This window comes from Triturus cristatus, chromosome 1_2 (genome assembly GCF_964204655.1).
Source record: "Triturus cristatus chromosome 1_2, aTriCri1.1, whole genome shotgun sequence".
NCBI lineage: Eukaryota > Metazoa > Chordata > Amphibia > Caudata > Salamandridae > Triturus > Triturus cristatus.
The window spans coordinates 306,409,639-306,432,641 of NC_140580.1; the positions used below are offsets into that span (position 1 = coordinate 306,409,639).

A 23,003-nucleotide genomic window follows, 5' to 3' on the forward strand; every position below is an offset into this window, starting at 1 on the left:
ATTAAGCGAGAAAGCACAGAGACAATTTAAGGCAAAAAATAAGTAATGACAGGCTGATTTTCAGCCGGAAAAAAAAGACAATCACTTTCCAACTTACTCAGGTACCGCTTACCCGACGTAACAAAATAAAATAAAAAAATAGTTTCTATGGCAAAAGGTGCTGGCAGGCAGTACAGCCTCTGATATTTGGTATCAAACCTGATGTTCTGAAGAAAGCAATTTCTTGTCATTTCACCTCCCTACACTCTGTTCAATTGCTGAAATTGCGCAAACACTTATTCCTGTTTGAGCGGTGCTTGGCAACAATGTTTAAAATAGGACTGGCACATTTGGGACACTTGTAACTAGGGACACCTGTGGGCATACATGACATCACTGCTGGGATCTTGAAGCAGGTAATATTTCCCACCCGGCATACGGTAAAGACAACTGGGCCAAACAGAAGAACCTGACAATACCAACATGGACAATACAAACTCTCATTAAGGATAACCATGATCTCCTGACATTTATTGGCCACCGAGAGTTCACCATATCACAGAATGTTTGCTTTCATTCGGTTCCAATAAACGGCAAGGACTATGCCAGAACGAAGCTTCAGTATCTCCAATCGTCAGGCACATTACAAGTGACATATGAAATAAACCAATAAGGATAATAAAAATATAGGCCGGTGCTCAAAAGGAGGTAGATTTAGCAGCATATAAAAAATAATCCTAAAAGGCGGCTTCACAAAGCCCATAGATTTTCCCTTGCATTATAGCAAAGTCAGAGGCACGCAATACATGGGGGGACACAAACTATAGAACCAGGCCCATATACCTAGAGGCACCCTGCACAAGAAACCGAATAGTCCAGGGTTAACCTTGAGACCAGACAGATGTGGAACATTAGAAGGTTGTGTCAGAGCGCAACCGACCGCCTTCAAAAACTGACAGACGTCACAGTGTGACACATGACAGGATCCATTGATCTGTGTCGTTGATGGGCACTGGGAACATTCAAACAACTCGCAACCGAGCAGAGTTTAAAAAAACAAAAAAAATCACTAGGACCTGCAACTGTGGCTACGTGGTTGTGTCAATCGTGACAGATTAAGTTAATTTCCTAGTTTTCTGTCCAGCAGCAAGGATTGTAAAGCCTGAAAGACTCAAAATGCCAGTTCTACAGGGTAAAGAGCCTCGAGTGGTCAGCAGCGTCACACAGAACAAGGTCCAGTTTGTTACGAGATGGATACACATTTAGAACAAGCATTTGCAATGCAATCGGTCTTGCATTTGTGAAAGTTCGAGCCATTAGCGTTATAAATGACAACGATTTGTACTTCTGTTTTTTTGTTTGCAAGCATTCAATACTGCTGTTACGTAACCTGATCAATTAAAGTAATTTTTTGGAGGATGCATATAGGTGTGCTCTGATGACCTTCTAGCCCTTTTCCTAATCACGGACCCAAATATTTTGCTCAGGGGGCCTGGCATTTCAAAATTTGAAGCCCACTGCTCTAACAGGATTTAGATTTGACTTAAACATTAACCAAAAATGGAAAAGGAAAACCTGCAGTTCCCAGAATGCAAAGTAATACTGGTATTATTCTATGACACCATCTTTCCAGAACTGGACTCTAATTTTACATAGAATTGCTTTCACTTGTTTCAACACTATTTGCTGAGTCGAAGTGACCCAAAACTAGAGCTCCCAGAATACTTATTGTTTGACCAGACTATGAGACTCCCGAGCACCAGAGCAGAAGGCTAGTTTACCCATCTATGAATTTCTTGAACCACAAGACGTGGAGCTCCCCGACTGCAGACTCCGAATCCTGGGGCTAATTTTACTGTGTTTTACCCGATTGATAATTCAAACACCAGACGGACCACAAGTAGTTAAAGCGTGGTGTTTTTACAAACAGGCGCCGCAAGAGCCTCGAAAGCACGGGTGCTGTGCTGGAAGTGCTCGGTGTGAATGCACAAACAAGAGTCCACATTTGAAAAACAAGCATTTGCAATGCACTAGGTCTCACATTTACGAGAGTCTGAGCTATTGGCATTGTAAACGACGATACCTTTATTTATGTGTGGTTTTTAAAATCGATAAATAAAAGGCTGTGTCATTTAGAATGCCAATGGCTTAAACCCTCGCAAATGCAAGACCTGTTGCAATGCAAATGCTTGTTTTTCAAATGTGGGCTTTTGTTTGTGCATTGCAAATCGGACGCCCGAGCTGTAAACTTTTTTTAAAAGTATTAGGAGAAAGCTTTTAGAGAAAATAGTTCAAAGGTTGTAATTAAAGCCTACCATGTTAAAACACATGTAACAGCGGGTGCAGTCATAGGAGGTTAGAAAATGAGACAAGGCGCTACTAAGCCTATTGACCAATGAACAGCCACAGTTTACAGTGGACAATGACAAGTTGAATTGTTGGTTTTCTTTAATGATTTTTTATGATTATCTGTATCATATTTTAACAGTGTGTAAGAATTGTACTGTACATGCACTTTTATGGTCGAATGGCCTAATAAAAGTATAAATAGGACAAGCCAATGAAAAATGTGGGCGGAGCTTCAAGTCCCTACCTGAATACAACAATACTCGCATGCTCGACCTAAAAAACAAAAACGCTACGATTCAGCCAGCACTGGCTGCATCATAGCACTTATTTTGGCCACGTTGTCCTTTCCCACTCATACTGTCTATTCCTTCCCACCCTCCCTCAGTCTGTGTTATCCACCCCGATCTGCCTTAAAAACAAAAGCGCTATGATGTGTCCAGCGCTGGCCAGGTTATAGCACTTTTTTTATTAACAACTTTTAACCATGCTGCACAGCTCTGTATTGGTCTACAACATGGCTAAAAGACATAGGCAAAGTCAATCGCTCTTGCATGGACGAGACAATTGGCTTTGCCATGGCTTGTTTTGGTTTTCTTAGCATTGTGCAGTGGTTAACCAGGACTTTAAAAATCACCAGTTGAGAGCGAAATCCATGTCAGGGGTGAGGCTGCGGACTTCACGAGTTTTGCCTTAGTCTGAGAGCTCCTTCAGACATTGAGAAGCCTCTGTTGACTCTTCCCCTCATACATATTAGGTTTGTTTCAAGATGCAATTGGTGGGGGTGGCAGAGGGACCCCTGGGGCTCAAGCTTGCAAGACATACATCTAAGAAGGTTAATCTGCTTTCACGTACACAGGGGCTGTGTGCCGCAGACTGGCTGACATTTGAGTGAACCGGCCATCCCCCAGCAACGTCCAAAACAATGTGTTTTACCGTAATGAATGTCAGACTCCTCGCACACTGGAGCCTGGGTTTATACAGGTTCTCTGGAAGGATGTGGCCCAACGACCAGAGCTGCCGACTTTGGAGCTGGGGAACCAGGTTGGAGTCTCAGCGTCGGCTCAACATCCTGGGATTTTGAACAAATCACAAAATCTCCACAGGCCTACCCAAAAAAATGAATGTGTCCTTGGGTAATGTAACTGCTGCTCATGTAAGGCGCTCCAATACCTTCGGGTCGAGTTTGCGCTATAAAAAAAACTAAAAAAACAAAAACAAAAAAAAAAAAAAAATTGTGAATAGATAGAACTGCAGCCTCCTTCCTCTCCAGAGCTAACCCAGAGGAACCATGGGATACCACAACAAACTAGTGCGTGTACCCAACACCAAAGTGAAGGTCTCTGCCCCAGGCCTACCCACGCTCCACTGGAATACACATGCTGCGTTTGTCCATCCACTTATCTCCAGCCGGTTTCCACGTCTAGCTCACTGTTTGCGTTTCCAACCTAAGCAATTATATAATGCGAAAAAGTATGCTTCAAAGGTGGGGAAAATGGGACTGAATGAGCTCGGCAAGAGGCTCTGAAAGAAGCACAGTCCGCCGTCCCGTAACCCCCAAAAGCAGGTCTGGCACCTCTCTACCAAAGCACACAGTCAGGAATACTTGTATATAGGCCAGAAGGGGCTGGCACGCGACATCCTGCGTGCACAGGGCAACACCATACAGCCGACCACAAAGCTCAGTGGGTTGGTGAATTTGCTGCAAAAATAAACGAAGCATGTACATGGCACAGCTTTCAATCTTCCACACTATCTCTAGTGCGCGTTGTCTCTCAAGCACTCCCTCTCGTCTAAGTGCCACTGACACTAATAATATTATTGAAAAGCCTTTTGGGGAGATTTCTTCCCATGGTCGTTCCTTGTATTCGATAATATTCCTGCAAGGAGGTTCGTAATATTGCTAACAAGCGCACGACGATTGCGCCCAACTCTTTAACAAGCAAGGATAGCAGCAACGTAGACGGTCCCGTCGAGGAAGTGGGGATTTAGGCCTGGTTGATGGTGGTGGGGGTGGGAGGGGGAACAAAATGGTGACAGAGTGAGAATAAACAGCGATGGGGTGGGTGGGGTATTGAGATAATGGCGGGCGACCGGGTTAAAGTGAAAGCAGGCGCTCATGTGCTACTTGCAGTAAGAGAAACTCATTAATGAAAATAGTGCTCACAGGCTAAAGAAGGTGTACCGTGTAACAGAAGTAAAGGGGCCAGTTGCCATGGGAGGTTACACACCTGAGCACAACGCCACGGAGGAGAAAGATTTCCCCTGATGAAGGGCTAAGATTAAGCCTGAAATGCATTGGGATCATGTTAAAACTCTATTGACAACTCAAAGGATCATTGTAAAACTTTATTGACAATTCTAAAAGACAACTTTTTCAAAGTTTAAAGAAACTCACATACCTTATGAAAAAAATAAAGTATGAAGACAACTGAAACCACATTTTGTCAAGCTCACAGTTTCGTTTGAATCAGAATTTGAATATCGCCCAAGCGATTAGTTTTATGCTACGCCCAGAGGGACGTTCTCTTCGTATAGAGAACGCATCATATTAAGTTTACCCTTAACACTCCAACGATCAGAGAGTGATATCGCCGTAGCACGCCACAACTGGTTTACCCTCTTCATAAATTGCTAGTGCGTGTTCAACCCCCCCCTTAGGTTACAAACGAAGACAAGGCAGTACCAAGGAGGGACTAACAAGCCTACTAAGGAATCAGAAGCCAGCATCTACGTAGGACCGTGACACAAGCCAAAGACAAATATAGGAGGAGAGTGGGCGAGGCTTCTATTCAATACTCCACTACAATAAGTCTTGCTGAGCAGCACTTCGCGCTGACTCAGTCTCGACCGAACACATAAAGAGCAGCACTTGTAAAAGGGGCGCCACAAGAGCCGGTGTGAATGGAAAATAAGTATTTAGACATTCAGCACATTATGTGCACAGGATTGGGTAAACCCATGTACACAAACAAAAGCCCACATTTAGTATTTAGCCATGCAGCACATTATCATGCATACAGGATCGGATGAAAGCGCATACACAACCAAAAGCCTGCATTTTAACCAAACGTAAATGCTGTTGGGAACATGAGGGTGCCGTGCTGAGGCAAACAAATAAAAGCAGTTGTCCAGAGGAACTGGAGAAAGGAAAAAAAAAAAATAAGTGTAAGCCCACATGTACTGGCAAAGTCTCCTGGGAAGGCCAGAAAGAGCAAAAGACTAGACTAATTAAGAAAAGTCACCTAACAAAACTAGGCATTTAGAAAGTGCAGGAACAGGAGCCAATGGAAACGATGGAATAGGGGCTTCAAGCACCTCCATTATGATACATAAAACAATTGGCCCTTTTGGCCAGGATACAGAATACTAAATATTGTATTTACACCAAACATAATTTAAATGCAAGAAAGAGAAAGAAAACACAATTGGACACTATCAAGAAAATCAATTCAAGTGTATGTTTTTAGACTGAAAAGTCATTCGTGTGCAAAAAAATGCCTTTAGGTTGGTCTTTTAAATGCATGCGAAAGTGCTCATAGAAGTTCAAGTGACGTAAAAGTGGAAAGATGAATGTAAAAAAAATTATAGACTACAGTAAGAACAATGTCACAGAACCATAACACTTCAGTAAGACTGTCCAGGAAGGGTCTCACTCTTATTACAAACTGTATCCATACGAGAAAGAGAGGCCGATTCATCAACGCACATCTGTCTTTGGGATGATGCAAAAAATGATCCAGGCTTTTATGATAGTATCTGGGTCGAAATATCGCCGTAGCAAAGTGAGGCAATCGAGGAATTAACAGGCAGGTCTTCATTAGGATGTAAAAGGAGGACTAGAGGAGCCATCAGTGGTATGGAACAGCCACACACACACACACTGAATGTATAGATGGGCCTACTGCTGAAAGTCATTCTGTTACAGGGTGAGGGAAAGGATGTCATGACTCGCGCATACCTTTCCACTGAGTGACTTTCCCCCCCCCCCCCCCCCCCCCCCGCTAAAAGGCAGTATCCGTGGTTTCTTCCCCCCGCATGTTAGGATAGTTATGGAGCCTACCAGCCCATCTATGCATTAAGAGTTTGCGCGACTCTTCCAAACCACTGAAGGTTGCTCAGGGTCCTCCTTAAACGTCCTGATGAAGACCCGCCTGTTGGGTCTTTAATAGCCACACCTAATATCTGGTTTGAAACATTGACGACCCCATCATAAAGGTCTGGATCATTTTTCGCATCGTCCCAAAGACAGATATTCCTTTATTAATCGGCCCCTTTCTTGTATGGATACATTTGGAATATGTGCAAGACCCTTCATGGACAGGCTTACCGTTCTTGGACATTGTTCTTACTGCAGTCTCTCTCATGCACTTATAAGAGCAACTTAAAAGCATTGACTGTATGCAAATGAATTTTAGTCTAAAAATATAAAGAATTTAATTGGTTTTCATAATATTGTGTTCTCTCGCTCGCCTATGAATTGTGTATGATGGAAATACAATATTAAGTATGGTTATGTATCCTAGCCAACAGGACCAATTGTTTTATGTATCATATTGCACCCAGGTCCTTTGGCAGTTTAGGGTTACCACATTTTCTTGTAATGGCCTATTCTAGGCACTGCAAGGCATGCTGTATCTAGGCTCGACCAAAAAAAATTAAACAAACCTTTTCTCTTGCTTACAGCAGCACTATACAATTTATCTTTGTCCAAGAGGTGAGTTTGGAGAACAGCGAGTTCACATACGTATCTTGGATTAGCCAAACAGAAATAATTTACCACAAGTCTAGAACCGTGGATGAGGCCTGCACAGCCAAAGCCCCAGACTCTTTTGTGGCAATGTTCTAGTCCTTTCCGAGGGAATCTATTAAACATTCTGATGCTACTGTTTAGTTTCTGCCACAGTTCAAAGAACTTTACTGGTCATTACATTACACAGTAGTTAATACAACTATTATATTGCTTCTTACAGGCTGGTAGCCCTGATAATAGTCCATACAGGTTGTAGGAAGGTGGATATCTGAGTATGGTTACCCCCAACTTTTTGCCTAGTGTCTAGCTGGTTTTTCGACTTAGTTGGCCTGAGATCCTGCCATTCAGGGTCTCAGGCTGTCTGCCCTCTCTTTAAAATGGACTCCATGTACCCTCGGTACATACCCAATTGGTAAGGATCACCTTATTGGACCCTGTACAGTGTAGCCTAGGTACCCAGGGCCTAGGTGTACCCTAGGCCTCCCAGGAGCTGCAGCATGTATTATGCCACCCCTGGTCTGGCCTTCCAATCAGACAACTGGCTGATTACACGACCTTGCCCCAGCTGAGTGATCACCCCTTGCTTAGATATAGTATACCTACATCTACCCTTATATATAGACACGTGTACCTATCAGCCACTCCTATGGCAGGCCTTAACAATCCTGGAGGCAGAGTGCTTGGTAACATGCGAGATGGTGCTCTAGCATGAGCTGAGCCTGTCTGCAGCTTTCGGAACCATGTCCTTATAGCTGTTCTATGATATAGCCTACCATATACTCTTAAAGTGCCTTATAATCTTAAACGGTTATGGTAACCATGGTTTGGCTTTATCAAAACATGTCGTGTAAGGTGTCTAACACTTTGGAATAATACCCCCATACCATTTCTGGTGATGAGGAGATTATTCCTCCCTTCTAGAGGGAGAGACATGTTAAAATCCTACTTTGCTGTTTAACTCTCACCAAAGCCTCAGCATCACAAAATGGATGCTGCTGCCACAGACGCGAGTCTGACCTCCTGCTGTTGGGAGCCCTCCCAGCCAGGGAGGCCTGGACAATAGGTTTCCTGCTTGGGGGAGGTGCTAGCACCTCCCCAGACAGACTTTAGTGTATTGGGGCAGGGAGGGCTGAAAGGAATGAGACATGCCTGGGGCACACAAGGTGCTCCATGCATAGTCCAGTTCAAACCGGTGCTGGGGCACTCCAGCCCCAGCTCTGGCGCGAAACTGGACAAAGGAAAGGGGGTGTAGCCACTCCCCTTCCTCGTCCCACCCATAGGAGGGACCTTGCAGGTAGCCCAGCCCACTAGCCCAGTATATTAGTAGCTAGTTGGGCCCTGCTAAATTAGATTAACCTGAATCTGCAACTTGAACAAACTCTGGACCTTCGACATTCCACCTCAGGAAGAAGACTGAAGAAATCTCCCTTGTGGCCAAGGAGTGACCACCCTGGGCAACCAGGTACCATCCAGCGACCGCTGCTTGCTTTGCGACTGAATCCTACGAGGGACGACTGCAGAGACTGACCAGCACCGAGACTTCCAGACACCTCTGAACCAGATCCACATCTCCAGCGAAGCGGAGACCCGTGGAGGCGACGAGGGACGTGGGACCGGCGACTTGGGAAATGTGGCTAGTAACTGACTAGCACGACTTCTGAGGCTTCCTCGAGGCTGTGCTTGGGGAATTGAGAAGCCCCCCTCCCGAGCACCATCTGCAAAGAAGACCAGCTCCCCACACTTCGTGTTCTGCGTGGGGCCCTTCTGCACCTGTGTTGCTCGACGTGTTGTCCGGTTGCTGGCCCGTTGGCTAGTAGCCTCTGCGACGACGAACCTTTACTTTCAACTTACTGGTCCGGCTCCTCCAGACTGGCACCCGCTCCTCTGTGAAAGAGAAGCACCCCAGACCTTCCTGGTCTGCACCAGAAGCAAGTCCTCCATCCTGCGTGGGTTCCGGTTGCCAAGGCTTGTTGGGTCCTGACTTGACTTCGACGCCGCCAACAGCAAGAGCCTTCGTGGGACAGCTCACCTCCTTGTCCTGGTCGTCCTAGACGTCTCCTGGTACCCGTGGCTGCTGCGACAAGCTTCACCTCTTCACCTGCATCTTCATGACATCGCCTGGTTCCTTCCCGGCTCCTGGCTGGTGACCTAGACTCTGTCCCTTCTGCTTGCAGGTTCCTTCCTTCTTGGGATCCACCGGACACTCTTCACTGACTGCCTGTCAGGAACTTTCCTTCAGGCATCAATAGAAGTCCACGACAAAACCAGACGCAAGTTGACACCTATGCACCCGCAGCCCGTGGGCTAGGTAACTTGGGTATTTCAGTGCTCACAAGGGTATTGACTATCCTAGGGTCTAGTTTCCGAGTCTCGACTTTCTAGCTATACCAGAAGTGTCCTAAAACTGCTTATTTCTAACTGCTAGTGATTCTATCGACTTTTACGCATTACGCGTGAGTCTTTCCACTCTGCACCTGAATCCCGTGGGCCTCCCACTTCCTAACTGTTGGTAGTATAGTGTAGCCCCAACGATTCCCTAGGCCTATCCTGTGTTCGTAACAGTGGTCCTTATACCACTTACTTAGTAGATGGTTTGCGTGGCCCCTAGGGCCTAACTGTATTACTTACCTGTGTGACTTAATGTATGCTTAAATAAGACAGTGTTGTACTTACCTCGAATCTCATAAAGAGTGCTGAGGGTTTGACTAGAATAAATACATTCTATTTTTATATATATCTGTTGTGGTGTCCTTTCATTTGGTATTCAAGGGATTACATATGGTATAACAGTTGGCTTCACATGCCATTCAGAGTTTAGCCTAAGACTGCTCTTGTCCATGCTACCACTAGGATAGCTGGTCTATAAGGTTGACTTTACAACCAATCACCATAAGGGTTGTTTGGACTGATACAAGGTGTACACTAGAATTAGTGACATCATATCAGGCCAACTTCTCACACAGGTGGCATTTGTTTTTACTAGAATATGGACTAACGTGTTCCAGGACTTTGTCATTGCATTCAGATACTGATCAAACTGGTTTTGGAGACGCAGGCAGAACGCCCTAAAATGCTGAGAAAACGTTTGACAGAGGGGACTGGGCTGTTGGGTCAGAAATACTCGATGGGAAGGTGTTCTGACCATTACAAAGCGTATGCTATGGATGAGTACCAGTCACCACAAACTAGGGTATTATTCAAAGAAGCTGCCTCATTTTATTGAGTTTGGGTTCACAATGTAGCTCAGTCCTAGGGAGCCACTAGATATCAACTTGAAATTAAGTAAACAGGCGATTTTACACGCAGCTTTACACATTTTAGCAATCTATTCATTTCTTCTATTGTCATTTAAACGGATGAACAATTAGAAGTAAAAACTACTGTTAAGTTTATCTTCACTTGGGACAACAGCTAAAATAGTGATCTGAGTTATTACAGTACTATAATTACTTACGGTATGTACTGCCAAATAAAAATTCACTGGTCCGCCGTTAAAAGTTTAACTTCCAGGCATGAAGGTGCAGTTGCCTTCCAAACCAAATTCTATGTTAAAGCTGCTAAAATCTCCCCAGTGTGCAAAATGAAAAGAAAACAAGCATTTGCAATGAAATAGGTCTCGCACTGATAAACTGAGCTATTGGCATTGCAAATGATAAGGTTTGTTATTTTATTTTTTTTATTAACCGTGTCATTGGTACTGAAACATATTCCACAAAGCATGGAAAGGCTGCAGTTCTAAGGCTGTTACTAGGTGTTCCTGTGGCATAGTAAAGGGACCTCTATTAGGCACATAAGATACTGCACCATTAATGCAATTATAAAGAGAAAAATTGCAGCTGTGAATAGATTTCCATTTTTTTTAAGTGAGGTTTTTGCTAGCTTGCGTTTTAAAAATACCATTTAAAATAAACAATGGTGCATTTGTTAAAGGCAAGCTAACAAATCTCACTTCCTGTAAAAAATAAATGGAAACGCATGCTGTACTGCAATATTTTTTTATAATGGCATTAACCCCTTCAGTGCCCATGACGAGATGGTCTCGTCATGGGCCGCGGTTGCGCTGTGCCCATGACGAGACCATCTCGTCATGAACTCCGCCCGCTAATAGAAAGCCCGGCACAGGGCGGGGAAAGGGCGTGGCACACAAGGGGTTAAAGGGTGCAGTACCTTATGTGGCTAATAAATGGCCCTTTACAACTCCACAGGGACACCTAGTAACAGCCTGTGATACTGCGCCGTTTAGGTTTCTCCTATCTGCTTAGTAATTTTTTTTGTTGTTGTTTAGGTCTCGCCTGACCCAGCGCATGCGCTGGTCTGGCGAGACTTATTGAGAGGGCTCTAAAAAGTGCTACCAGGCCAGCCTAGAGCTACAGTGCATGTGCGCGGGCGCGCGCACCGCGCTTTACCGATGACTTTCACTTTCGCGGCCGCGTTGATGTTGGATCGCGATCATTTTCACTTTCGCGGCCGCACGGCATAGCCAATAGGTCTCGCTTTTGGGACCTTATAAGTATTTAGTTATGCAACTGTTGCATGGCTAAACACTTATAAGGTCCCAAAGGCGAGACCTATTGGCTATGCCAATGCTTGTTTTTTTTAAGTTTTAGCTTGGTGAGCAGTTCTGCAATATAATTTAAAGGAACTTTGAAAAAGCGTTATGACTTGTTTGAGAAAGGCAAATAATCAAAGGTAACATTGTGTGCATTTCTATGCAGGGAAGAACACTAGTTATCAATGTTGTAAGTTACAAAGAAATGCAGATGAATGTGAAACTGCTAAGTGGCTGTATGTCTTGTGTGACAATTTATTTCTGGCAGGTTTCACTTTCCCTGATCATTGAGAGTGCACTATGCCGCTGCGGGGACTGTACGGATCCGATTTGAATGCACTTTTTCTTAAGTCACAAATGTATAAAACAGTTAAGAGTCTGGAAACTACTATACAGCCCATTGCCCTGAATGTTTACTCTATGTCCTGAATATGCACCCATGCCAGTTGGTCACCCTAGTTGCGCAAGATAAAGCAACGACTATGGCTTCATTGTTTAGAATAGTGAAAATGCTTCACTTCTGAAATGATGACTGTGAAAGAACTATAACGAGTCTCTTTGAATTTACATAAGTTAGTGAAGGGTGGTACTGCTAGATAGAGACAAGTCTCAGCACCTGCTTTTAAGAAGTACCAATTCTGAGGACCAGTCCCACTTAAAGCCCTGCGTATGACCATATGAAAGAAGCATGTGAACAGATACAAATACTATTACTCTGTAGAAGGTACGCATTTTTACCTGCTATTAAACACAACGCATAATTGCTTCATGGGTGCTTACATAAAATGAAATTAATTCATGCCCCTGAATCTCTGCTTTAAAAACAGATCTCTTGTTGAAACCATCGGCTTGTAAACTTGTTATGGACACTATGGCTGCAGATCATACTTTGTCACCAATTTGAGCTCACAACCACAAATGCTGCAATCCTATCAGCTGCCCGCTACACGTTAAACCACTGGCTTAATAAACCGACCTGCCAATAGGCTACTTACGGTCTCTGTTATATTGTGCATGTGTCTACCGAGCGCTTTCGGTTTTGGAATAAAACCTTTTCTTCCTACCGTATTGCCTCCTCGGATATAATTTACTTCAGTCTCTTAAGCAGTGGACGCACAGGTTTTTGTTGGTTATTTCGGAGTTAAGCGCAGCTGATTTAGGTCTGGACATCATCTACGCTGGAGGGCAGTTTTCCTGTTGCCACAGTTAAACTATTTATTATTTCACCCAACAAGCCATGCAATGCAGTTTTATTGCGGCCGAACCGCAGAGGCTTTGAGGAAGAATCGGATAATCAACAGCACTTCCCAGCAGACTACCTCATGGTGCCCTTTGCTTACCGGAGGACGTACGGTATTCGTGTCGAAACTCCCACATAAAAACCTGCAACGAGCAATTCTGTTGCGATAACACAAAACCCATTCTAGACATGCTCTCACACCCGAAGTCATTACATTGGTACTATAAGATTAATTTAACAAGGGGCAGGGAAAGCGTTCGCTTTCACTTCCGCTTAAAAAAAATACAAAGAAGCCCACAAGAGGTTCGCGCGCCACTGCGAGCCATGACCTATTGGTGTCTATTACGCGCTTGGTGCGCGTAATAAACACCAATCAGCCATGGGCAGAGGAATGCGCCCGCCTTTGGCCAATTGCATGCAGTCTTTTATAAAAAGACGCACGCAAAAGGCCAATCGCATAGCACAAAAGGAATCGCACACGCATGAGCGTGTGCGATTCCTAGGTCAGCTTAGAGTCCCCGTTTTTCACCTACTAAATGTCTTGCGCTGCGCAAGCACGGCTATGCAGTGCGCCGCTAGGCGCGAGACCTAAAAACACACATTTCATGTCTGCCCGTCTTTAGGAGACTACTTGTAATCCAAGTGTCAAAGAGTCAAAACGTTAAACAGCCGAGGTAGGTCGTGTATTAAGAGTCTACACACCGCTTTCCTATTTGAAATTATTCTGTTGGAGTTAGTGTAGAATCTGAAAGTTTTAGGAGCACTTTTTTAAAGCATGTCCTCCCCTCCGATCTTGCTGTTGTAGTCAGAATCATTTGCAGATACTGTTACAGATTGCCATAGTAAATCACATACCAAAACAAATCATTCACTGCCAAGAGTTTCCCTTCAAGTCTAAGCGAAGGGGGGAGATTACTGCCCACCAAACAAAGGCAAGAAGTACTTGAAAAACCATCTCTTTGCACTCTTCTCTGGCCAATGGACCTCTAAACAGAATTGAGCTGACCACACTTTGGACTATTACCTTCAAAGTTTTAACCAAATTGAGTTGTAGTCATTTATTCCCCTTCCATTAATATATTTCAATCTAACAGTTAAAATGTTTTGTAGTGACACCCAGCATAACATACAACTAGGTATCATCCACACATGTATGGGGAGAGGGACCACCTAATAGTTGCCAGTTCAGATGCACAGGCGATATTGAGGTGAAGGTGATTCTACATTGTTCAATCGATCTCTGTGTACAACTCAAAAGGACAGGCACTGCATCACATACATATGGGGAATGTTTAAAAATCGAGGTTAACAGATACTCTACTTGCCAAAAAGCCAAATGCTCACACCAAAACCACATATGATGAACCATCATACACCAACCGAATTTAGACCTAGAGAGCAAGCAGTGGCTTTACGCTCCTTAAACCATGCTAAGGCAGTCAGACTTTGCTCCAACCAATCTCCAGAAGACGAAGGGCATGGCCATCAAGGACTGTTGAACATCCAAGGAAAAGCTTGTGGGGCACAGCAAGGCATGGCACCAAAGCACCAGGCTGGTTCCGACTGCCATATAGAGACAGTCAGTGGTATTCAGGCCTGAGTGAACAGAGTACTTTGTTGCGTCCTGATCATCCAAAAACAAAAGGTTGTACGTTGGTCAGGTTTACTCTGGGCAGCTGGCAAGATGTCCGCCACTCTGTCCCACAACATGCGCAAGTACCCGAGGTATTTATGGACACAAGGGTGGAGGCTACTGAAGGAGAACATTAGTTTGGCAACCTTCTCCATCCATTTATTTTCTCTATCGGGCAAGTTGAGAGGGATGAATTGGGGTTTAGGTGACTGGTGGATGCCTGTACCACTAAACTCACCAGAGTAGGAGGCTGGATGAGAAATTGTGGCTCTCCATGAGCAGGCCGGTGCCGCCTCACTACTTGACTAGTCACTGGAGGGAAAGATCCTGCTTTCGCCCAGGTAGCTGCCAGAACATGAGTCAGGGCATGGTAATAGGCGTTCTTGGTTGGCTTGTGCATGGTTGAGGACCTTTGTAAGCATGCTCGTTTTTACCTCATTGGTAGGTAAAGTGAGATCTAAAACCTCTGCTACCCTCTTGATCACTGTGGCGAAGGCGGCAGATTCTTCTGTTGCCATGGCGTGGGATGGAAGGGAGAAGCCAATACCGGTGTGTCCAGACCACTGGCATCCTGAAAGTCAACCAATATATTGCCTTCGTATTATTGATTTGTCATCAACATTATTGCCCTTATCAGAGGAGAACATATGTACCAGATTCTGATTGGGCATATTGTAAAGCTGTGGGCAGAAGGGGTGGGTCTCGGACTCAAACAAGACAATCAATTCTGTTACCAATGTCTAGGCTGGTGTAAATGCCGAATCAGTGGCGGTGACCATGGCCCAGTGGGTTGCGGCCGGAGTAAGCAGCGCCGAGCAAGAGGATGGGGCAGCCTCGAATCAAAGTAGAGGGACTCAGTCGGCATCTGGGACAGATCTGCTATGGTAACCTGCCTGGAAGCACATCTCAGAACCTTGGGGCCTGAAGGCGTGCTGGAGGGACCCTGTGGGGCACTATGAATGGGGTCTAAGGCCAGTTTGAGATCTTAAAGTTGTGGGACATTAGGAACTATCACTGAACTCTGTCCCAACAGAGGACAGCCTAGTGGTGTATGAGGAGTTGCAGGACTACAAGTGTTGCGAGTGACGTGATGAGGGAAAACCACTTGTGGACTTCATTTTTCTTATCCTTCTTAGACTTACCTGAACTCCGTGACCTCTATGATCGGTCAAGAGAGCGGGCACAGGAGCACCCTCTACCGTGATGATATCTTCGGTAAGTTCAGAGATGGAGTTTTGCTTCACTCTTGCGGAAAGGCTCACGGTTTGGAAATATTACAGAACTTCAAATTACGAGAATTGTGACATTGCAAAATAGAATGATGCTAGATATTATGCTAGCTGATCGTGGTTGAGCATGTCACATTATCGGTAGTAGTTGCTGCAGGTTCATACCCGACCACGCCCCTTCTATTTTTGATGCTATTTCCAAAATGCATAAAATAGCCACTGGGATCCATCAAGACTCAGGGACATGGACATGGACTGGATGGTTATGGAACATATTTTCTGTATGGGGGGGGGGGGGGGTCTGAAAATATTGTCGGCCTTATTCATAATTATTGGAATTCTTTTCTCTTTTTGTTTATGAATCCAATGCTCTGTTCCCTCTGTATTTCCACTAGTACTACTTGTTTACCATCAAAGACGAATGTCCAAAATGTAAATGCCCGCTCAGATATGGAACGGAAAATCTATGAAATTATGCCAATCGATATCGTACCCCTTTAAAAGCATATATATATAAAAAAAAAAAAGTCTTAGCTTATGCTAAAAGGGTTGTCTGTGGAAACATGTAATATTTTACGTTAGCATATGCGACAGCCATTTTTGCTGTGGTGTCCATTTTGTTTCCTTAGTAATGCTTTCGTCCTCTGCTGCTCTTTTCACTCTGCTTGTGTAATCTAATTTAGCGGACTTCCAGACTCAGCTAAAGCAATGTACATGCTGGGGGTTTGTAGCTGCCAGTGGACCTGGTCTCAGATGTCAACTGTTGCCATTTACTGCTGCCATAAGCATTTCTGCTCCACATCCCACCTTGCTGACCAAGTGGTTATTCATCTGCCCTGGTTTGCTGATAGCCATTTCTAAACTTGTTCTTTCCATTTCTGTTCACGTGCTTACATTGCAACAAAATGGTATAAAAGGGACAATGGTTTGTGTATTCAGTGTACTCCCAGCAGCAGCACATGAGTGTTGTGTGAACGTGGTCCCACTCATGAGTGATTAATAAACTTGTTATTTTATTTCAACTCCAGTGCCGATCTCTATTTTGTTGGTCTTTGGAACTGTGGAGAAGAGGGTGACCCTGCACCAGTGTGCTCCCTTTTAAGCACATTTCCACACCTCTGGGTCATCAGTAAGTAAAAATGGACCTTGAAACTGGTCTCACACTCTTATCGTTAGAGGAAAGAAATAGATCTTTATTGCATTACACTATGGTCAAATCTCCGAATCCTATTGAATTATATTAGCAGCTTGATATGCCAGTTCACCATAGGCGACTTTGGATCCATTTCCGCTTAAACCGCTTTCCTCAGTTGTTAGTGGCCTGGCACAAGCCCTCAGAGTATCCACCTTGCGTGGGTGCCCTCCTGCTATACTGGATACCAAGAATATCGTTTTTATACGTCCTACATTTTCTAACCTGCATTTTAAGTATATTCAACATCTGTTTTTAGCACAGAATCTTAAGCAAGTCACACCGGTATTAGTTTTTTTAATTTTGATTTACACCTATTGTCGTTATTTTTATCGGGGTTTTCATTCTAGTTTATAAGATGCTATATGGTTTCATCTGGTTATGGAGTGTGAATTCATTGTAATTGTGTTTTGATTAACATAGGATTTGTTTTATTCAAATCGTATAAAGATTGACTAACACTGATCAATTTCTTAACAATGACTGTACAAACCGTTAAGGTAATTTATATTGATGATGTAGCTTTTTTACATTTTGCTTGTTTTACTAAATCTTGCATTCACTATGAATCCCTTTTTTCAACAGGTGTTATTTTTTTTTGGGTAATTTGGCAAATTACTTATGAGTAGTTCCTAGTGTGTCGCTTCTGGTTGACTGTACGAGTACTGGTTGTGCATTTATAATGGACCACGATTGAGAGCTCTGCAGTGGAGGCCAGAGGCAGTGTAGGTTTCTTACAGGGCCTGCCAGTGGGTCATTAAGGTGCTTAAAACACATGCTGATCCAGTCCATGACCTATCTGCAGAGCAACATCATACATGTGCGTATTGCAATTGTGATTGGAGGTACTTAGCTGGCGAAAATCGTGACAGGGCAAAAGTAATCCTCGGTGCTTACAGTTGAGTTGGTGCGTGGAGATGACAAAGTGAAGATTCAAGGAAGTATATGCAGTAGGGAGTGGAAAGGGGTATTGAAGAAAAAACAAACAAAAAAAAATTTTTTTTTAAAAAGCTGCGAGACATGCACACAGAGAATTTCAAAGATTTGGGGTGAAATTGGCTCGTGTCTAGCGGAGTGCAAGACTGCAGAGGAAAGTGGTGTGAAGGGAATAGCCAGAGTGATTAAGGGACTCCTAAGACCACCACACCTTCCACATACCTCCGTAATGTTTAATTAACAGTCTCATATTTTCAGCTTCAAAACATTTACAATACCAATAAGTCATAGAAAAATCACTTGTTACGTCTGGCTTGTTTTAGTTGTGTGCCTATTATCGTGTGATATGCCTGGCTGAGGTAACAGAACGCTAACCGAGAGGCACCAAAATACTAACTGGATGGCACACCATGAAAATAATTTTAGGTTTCATGTTTAATGCCATGCCCTTATTTAAAGGGCTCCTTAGGCCGGGCCACTTGATGCCCTGCATACTATCTAAATCATTCACGGTATTTCAACATATAAGTGCCATGAAACGTCAGCAGCACATACAGTAGAAAGGTATGCAACTGTTTTCACTCACACTGTCATTATAATTCTCTCACACTGTCATAATTCTGACACGGAGCAACTAGAAATAAACCACGCGAAGTGCACCGAGGAAACCTTTCGCTTATGTTTTTTAAAAATCAATTCACAAAACAGGGACAAAAACAGACTGAACTGCCAGATAGTGTGTAATAACAAATCTTCGACCCAGATGTCTGGCGTTGCCACCAGAGACACCATGAACACGACATGAAAGCAGCAGCTCCGAGGAGCCCAGGGACACTGAGTAGCCACAGGCGCATCATCGATCACAGCTCCACTGGTCCCAAGGACGGCTGCACTCTTAACTGATAAAGAATTGGGGTCCAGAGCTCATGGCAGCCTTACATTTCTGATGAGAATATGAATGTCGCTGCCTTGTCCAGCTTTGGGTTTCACAATCGCTTAATGAAGCAATGTTATGCTCAGGCACTCCAAGAATATGCCAAGATGCTGGGGAACTTACCAAAAACACCGAAGAACCATGTTATGTTCAGGTTTAAGAGAAGTTGGCTAACTGGTCCATGGCGTTACTACAAGTGCTCACAGACCTGCCTAGAGTTAGATATAGCACTCAGGTCACCATATCATACATTTGTGAAGAACATATCAATCCAATTCTTGCCACTGAAATAAATAACAGATGTATATTGTTTCCCGTCTCAATTGTACACATTTTATCGACCTCTGAAGCATGAAAGGACGAGTACAACCGATTGTAACCTGTGACCACGAGGTCAAACCGATTCGTTGAGGTTACAATTAGTCAGTCCACATGAAGGTACAAACGCTCACAGACGTAAATGGAAGTACACCATGAAGGTTTGCTGACAATAGCAGAACCAAAGAGTTCTGAACACCTCGAAGACCTAAATGAAATGCAAAATTATAAACCAATGATGTTCCATGCACAGTAATAGAACCAAGAGACTACTTCAACGACCTCCAAAGAATTACAAAGAACAAATTTAAAGAACCTCCAGAACAGTAATTTTCTGCTAAGTCTCAGTGTAGGCAGTCAACGTTTATAAGAGTTTGCATAGCAGCGAGTGAGACATACAGAGAAAACATACCACATAGCTACCACAGACATATCTACTGAATCACTGTTTAGCAGAGGATTCATATTGTAAAGCTAGAGAAAACTTTAACAGGCAGATTTTAAGACGTGTGCGAGTAACAGGCACAAATTACGGCTGCAGACCTAGGGTGCTTTTTGCCTACAATTACCATTCATTTACACACGGATGCAAGGTGGAAACAAAGACTAATTGTGCTAAAGTGGTAAATAAGCAGCGCAAAATACGCTGACCTGTGTCTAGATACGTTCTTTAAAAATTTATTTTTTTAAATCCACAATATTAGGTAACATACACGGGCACTGCGGTGGAGAGTAACTTTTTTCCTTTCAACATCCAAGGCCTGAAGAATGAATAAGTGACACCCCTAAATTAAGATACCACAGTATATCCTTTATATTTTTGTATAATTATTTCTTTCCACTATTTAAAAAGATACAGTAGCTTTCAAAATCTGAACTATTCCACATAAAGGGGTAGCTAGGAGACTGGTTATTTGGGGAATTAACACATTTGCACCAAAATGAGCAATACCCCTTTCCATTGAAAATCTTCAGATTTTAGATCTTGGCTCCAGACATACAACTAGAATTTGCAATGCAATATGTCTCGCATTTGCGAGACTCGCAGAAATTGCTTTTGTAAATATAAAAGCGGGCGGCGCACTGAAATAAACCACGATGTCCATGCATATCAAAAAAATAAAAAAATAAAGTTATGTGCATGGCGGCCCATAAAGCAGCTACCATGGTATTTAAAAACAATTTTTTAAAAAACACAAACACTTGAATTACTATTTGGCTACTTGTCATTTTCACATATATTAATATAAATGGAATGCCAAATGGTATGCAAAGTATAAAGATTATGAATGAGAAGTACACTTACTCACAAGATCCTACTGCAAATGTTATTCATCACTAATGATTTTGTCTTTGCTACAAGCTTATGAACAATATTTCCCCCGTCCAACTTCAAAAGTAAAACATTGTTGGTTAAAAGATGTATGCACATGAAGTTTGTTGCCTTCATTTCTTGTCATAAATAATGTGTATATTCTATTTTGAGCACTTCAGTTATGGGTTATGCTTACTTTATGTACACACTTGGGCATTTAAGAGCACCCATTCTATTAAGGAACAACCCTGGAGAACGGTATTCTACATTACAAGTTCATAACAGAATCATCTCACTAGGAGCCACTGAGAAACTCAAGGCATCATTTCTTAAAAAGTTAAATATTTGGGATTTTCTCAGTACTCAGAATCTACTCTTGGAATAACTGCAGCTCTGAAAACAGCGTGTCCAAAAAGAACAGCAATTTACGCAATTATATAACAAATTGACAAAAAAGTAGTTATTTTATCATGGTTAAATGTAATTATTTTAAAAACGTTCACGATGCAGACAAAACCTCTTCCCCAGTCCATCAACCGGAGACAGCAATACTGGCAGGTAACCGTTCCACCTCATTAGTACCAGTTTAACACCCGACTGCAATAATCTACAAAAGATGAGGTTAACTGGACACCTTTCAAAGTGCCTTTTTCCCCCCAAACATCTGCAAATCATGTAGAAGATGGTGGAACCTGTGTTTACCGTGCGTGACACATAACTAATATAAAATCCTGCAGCCACTTGATTTCAGTGGCACTAGGTGTAGATCAGTTTTTAAATGACTTTAAATGTATCAAATTACTGGACATTTGCTGTACATCCGACTGTACAATTACTGGGCCTCTGTGCGTTGTACTGACATTGCTTTTTGATTGTAACTTATCCAGCGTAGGTTCTCAACTGGGTAATTGTGTTACTAAACAACATTTAGTTTTAGTGGGAGTGGGCTGGCTTCACATAGGAGTTCAGAACGGAGAGCGAGTATTGGGATCCTCCTGCATGAAGAACAGGCGTTTGTGGATTGTCTCTGCGTGCGTTTGTTGTTTTGTGAAAGAAGGTGAATCCTGTTATTTAAGAGGGAAGTTCGATAAAAGTGAATTAAGGGCAAACCATTTCATGAGGGTGATGCAGATTTGGAAAGCGGGTGACACCTGAATTCTTGCAGTGCTTGCCAAACTTTTTACAACCATTACTCAATTTTTAGAACGCTAGAACTTTTGTAACCCACTTACTTATCTTTAATGGACAAGAGAGGGCGATTTTTATGTAACTAAAGCATCGTGGGGTCGCCCACTGTTCTCTACAAATACCACCTTTTACATTAAAATGGCCGCTAAATTTACACATACATACAGTTTCTGATAACACAACATTGTACACACAATTATGCGTTGAAATCAGGTTTCAGTGAATATTTATCATTTGTGCATCACCAAGTAACATACCTTGATTTGTTTGGATCCTATTAAAAAACACATCACACTTCCGAATTACAAAAAAATGCTCCCTTTTTACCTTTCCTAACTGCTGCATGCGTACAGTTCATTTAATGGTATTTTAATTTTGTTGTGGGTTACAGAAAGTTAAATTACTTTCAAACTGCCTGTACCCCAGAAAGATAGTCACATAATCCACTTTATTTTCTCTGACTGCAAAATGAAAGGAGTTTGTGGATACCAACTCCCCGGTTGAAAAAATAAGCAGCAATCTGTCATATGATTTAGCCTTAAATTTGACCTCTGCCTTTAAAGCGCAGCAAATGGGTCAAGATAAATACAGAATTTAAAAGCATCTGAGGGATCAATGAAGATGTTGCGTGTGGCCCAGCATTCGCCTGCTATTACACAAGTGGGTGCTCTTCCCAGCAAGGTAATGGAAAAACTGATAAGAACCCATGAAGGCTCCGACATAATGAGGTGTATGGCGGGGACAGTTTTCCTCTGGTGCAGAAGAATAAGTGAAACATGGCACGTGCAACTCATAGTAGGAGGAGTGTTGGTACGGCCATGGTGGCGTTATGAGAGCTGGATGAATAAACAAGTGAGGGCATGTGGAGCTCAGTGAAAGAATTAAAGTCTGTGTAGCCTTGTAAGACTATGGGGAAAACGAACGAATGAATGGACGTGGCACTTTGCAGAGTGGCAGGTATGAAGTGCGGTATAATGTCTGGAACCCACATTCCCTCTCCCGCATGCTCGCTCCACTCACTGAAAAAGATGCGGTGCTCCAGGCTGTTGGTGTCCCCGCGCGCCTCGGTTGTGTAGCTCATGGTGCCGGCAGACTGTGGGTTTCACCTACTCACACAGCGTGGTTAAAAGCGAAAGGAGACGAGGACCAAGCCGAACAGCAAAGGAACTGAAGAGGAGGGGCATGAGAGGAAAGCCTCTAAAGGGGCGAGACCTATAATGGAACTGGGGCGGGGCCTGAGAGGGACAGAGGCTCCTGTGGTTGACGCCCACGGAGGAGCGGCGGCCTACGTAAGGGCCGGGCCCGCACGCTCGGGATTTGGGCCAATCCTCTGAGAACAGTGAGACTCCGTAGCTGTATGAAGCCGATGACACAATGGTGACGGGCGGAGT

General features: G+C 43.4%; 1 protein-coding gene across 1 annotated transcript in view; it reads right to left on the reverse strand.

Annotated features, from left to right (window-relative positions):
- Positions 1-23,003, reverse strand: part of PPA1 (inorganic pyrophosphatase 1) — a 212,331-nt gene extending 189,328 nt beyond the window's left edge. The window contains exon 1 of the mRNA XM_085603855.1: positions 22,633-23,003. Coding sequence (XP_085459981.1) covers positions 22,633-22,693 — 61 coding nt within the window. The 5' untranslated portion in view covers positions 22,694-23,003. The remainder of the gene's footprint in view (positions 1-22,632) is intronic.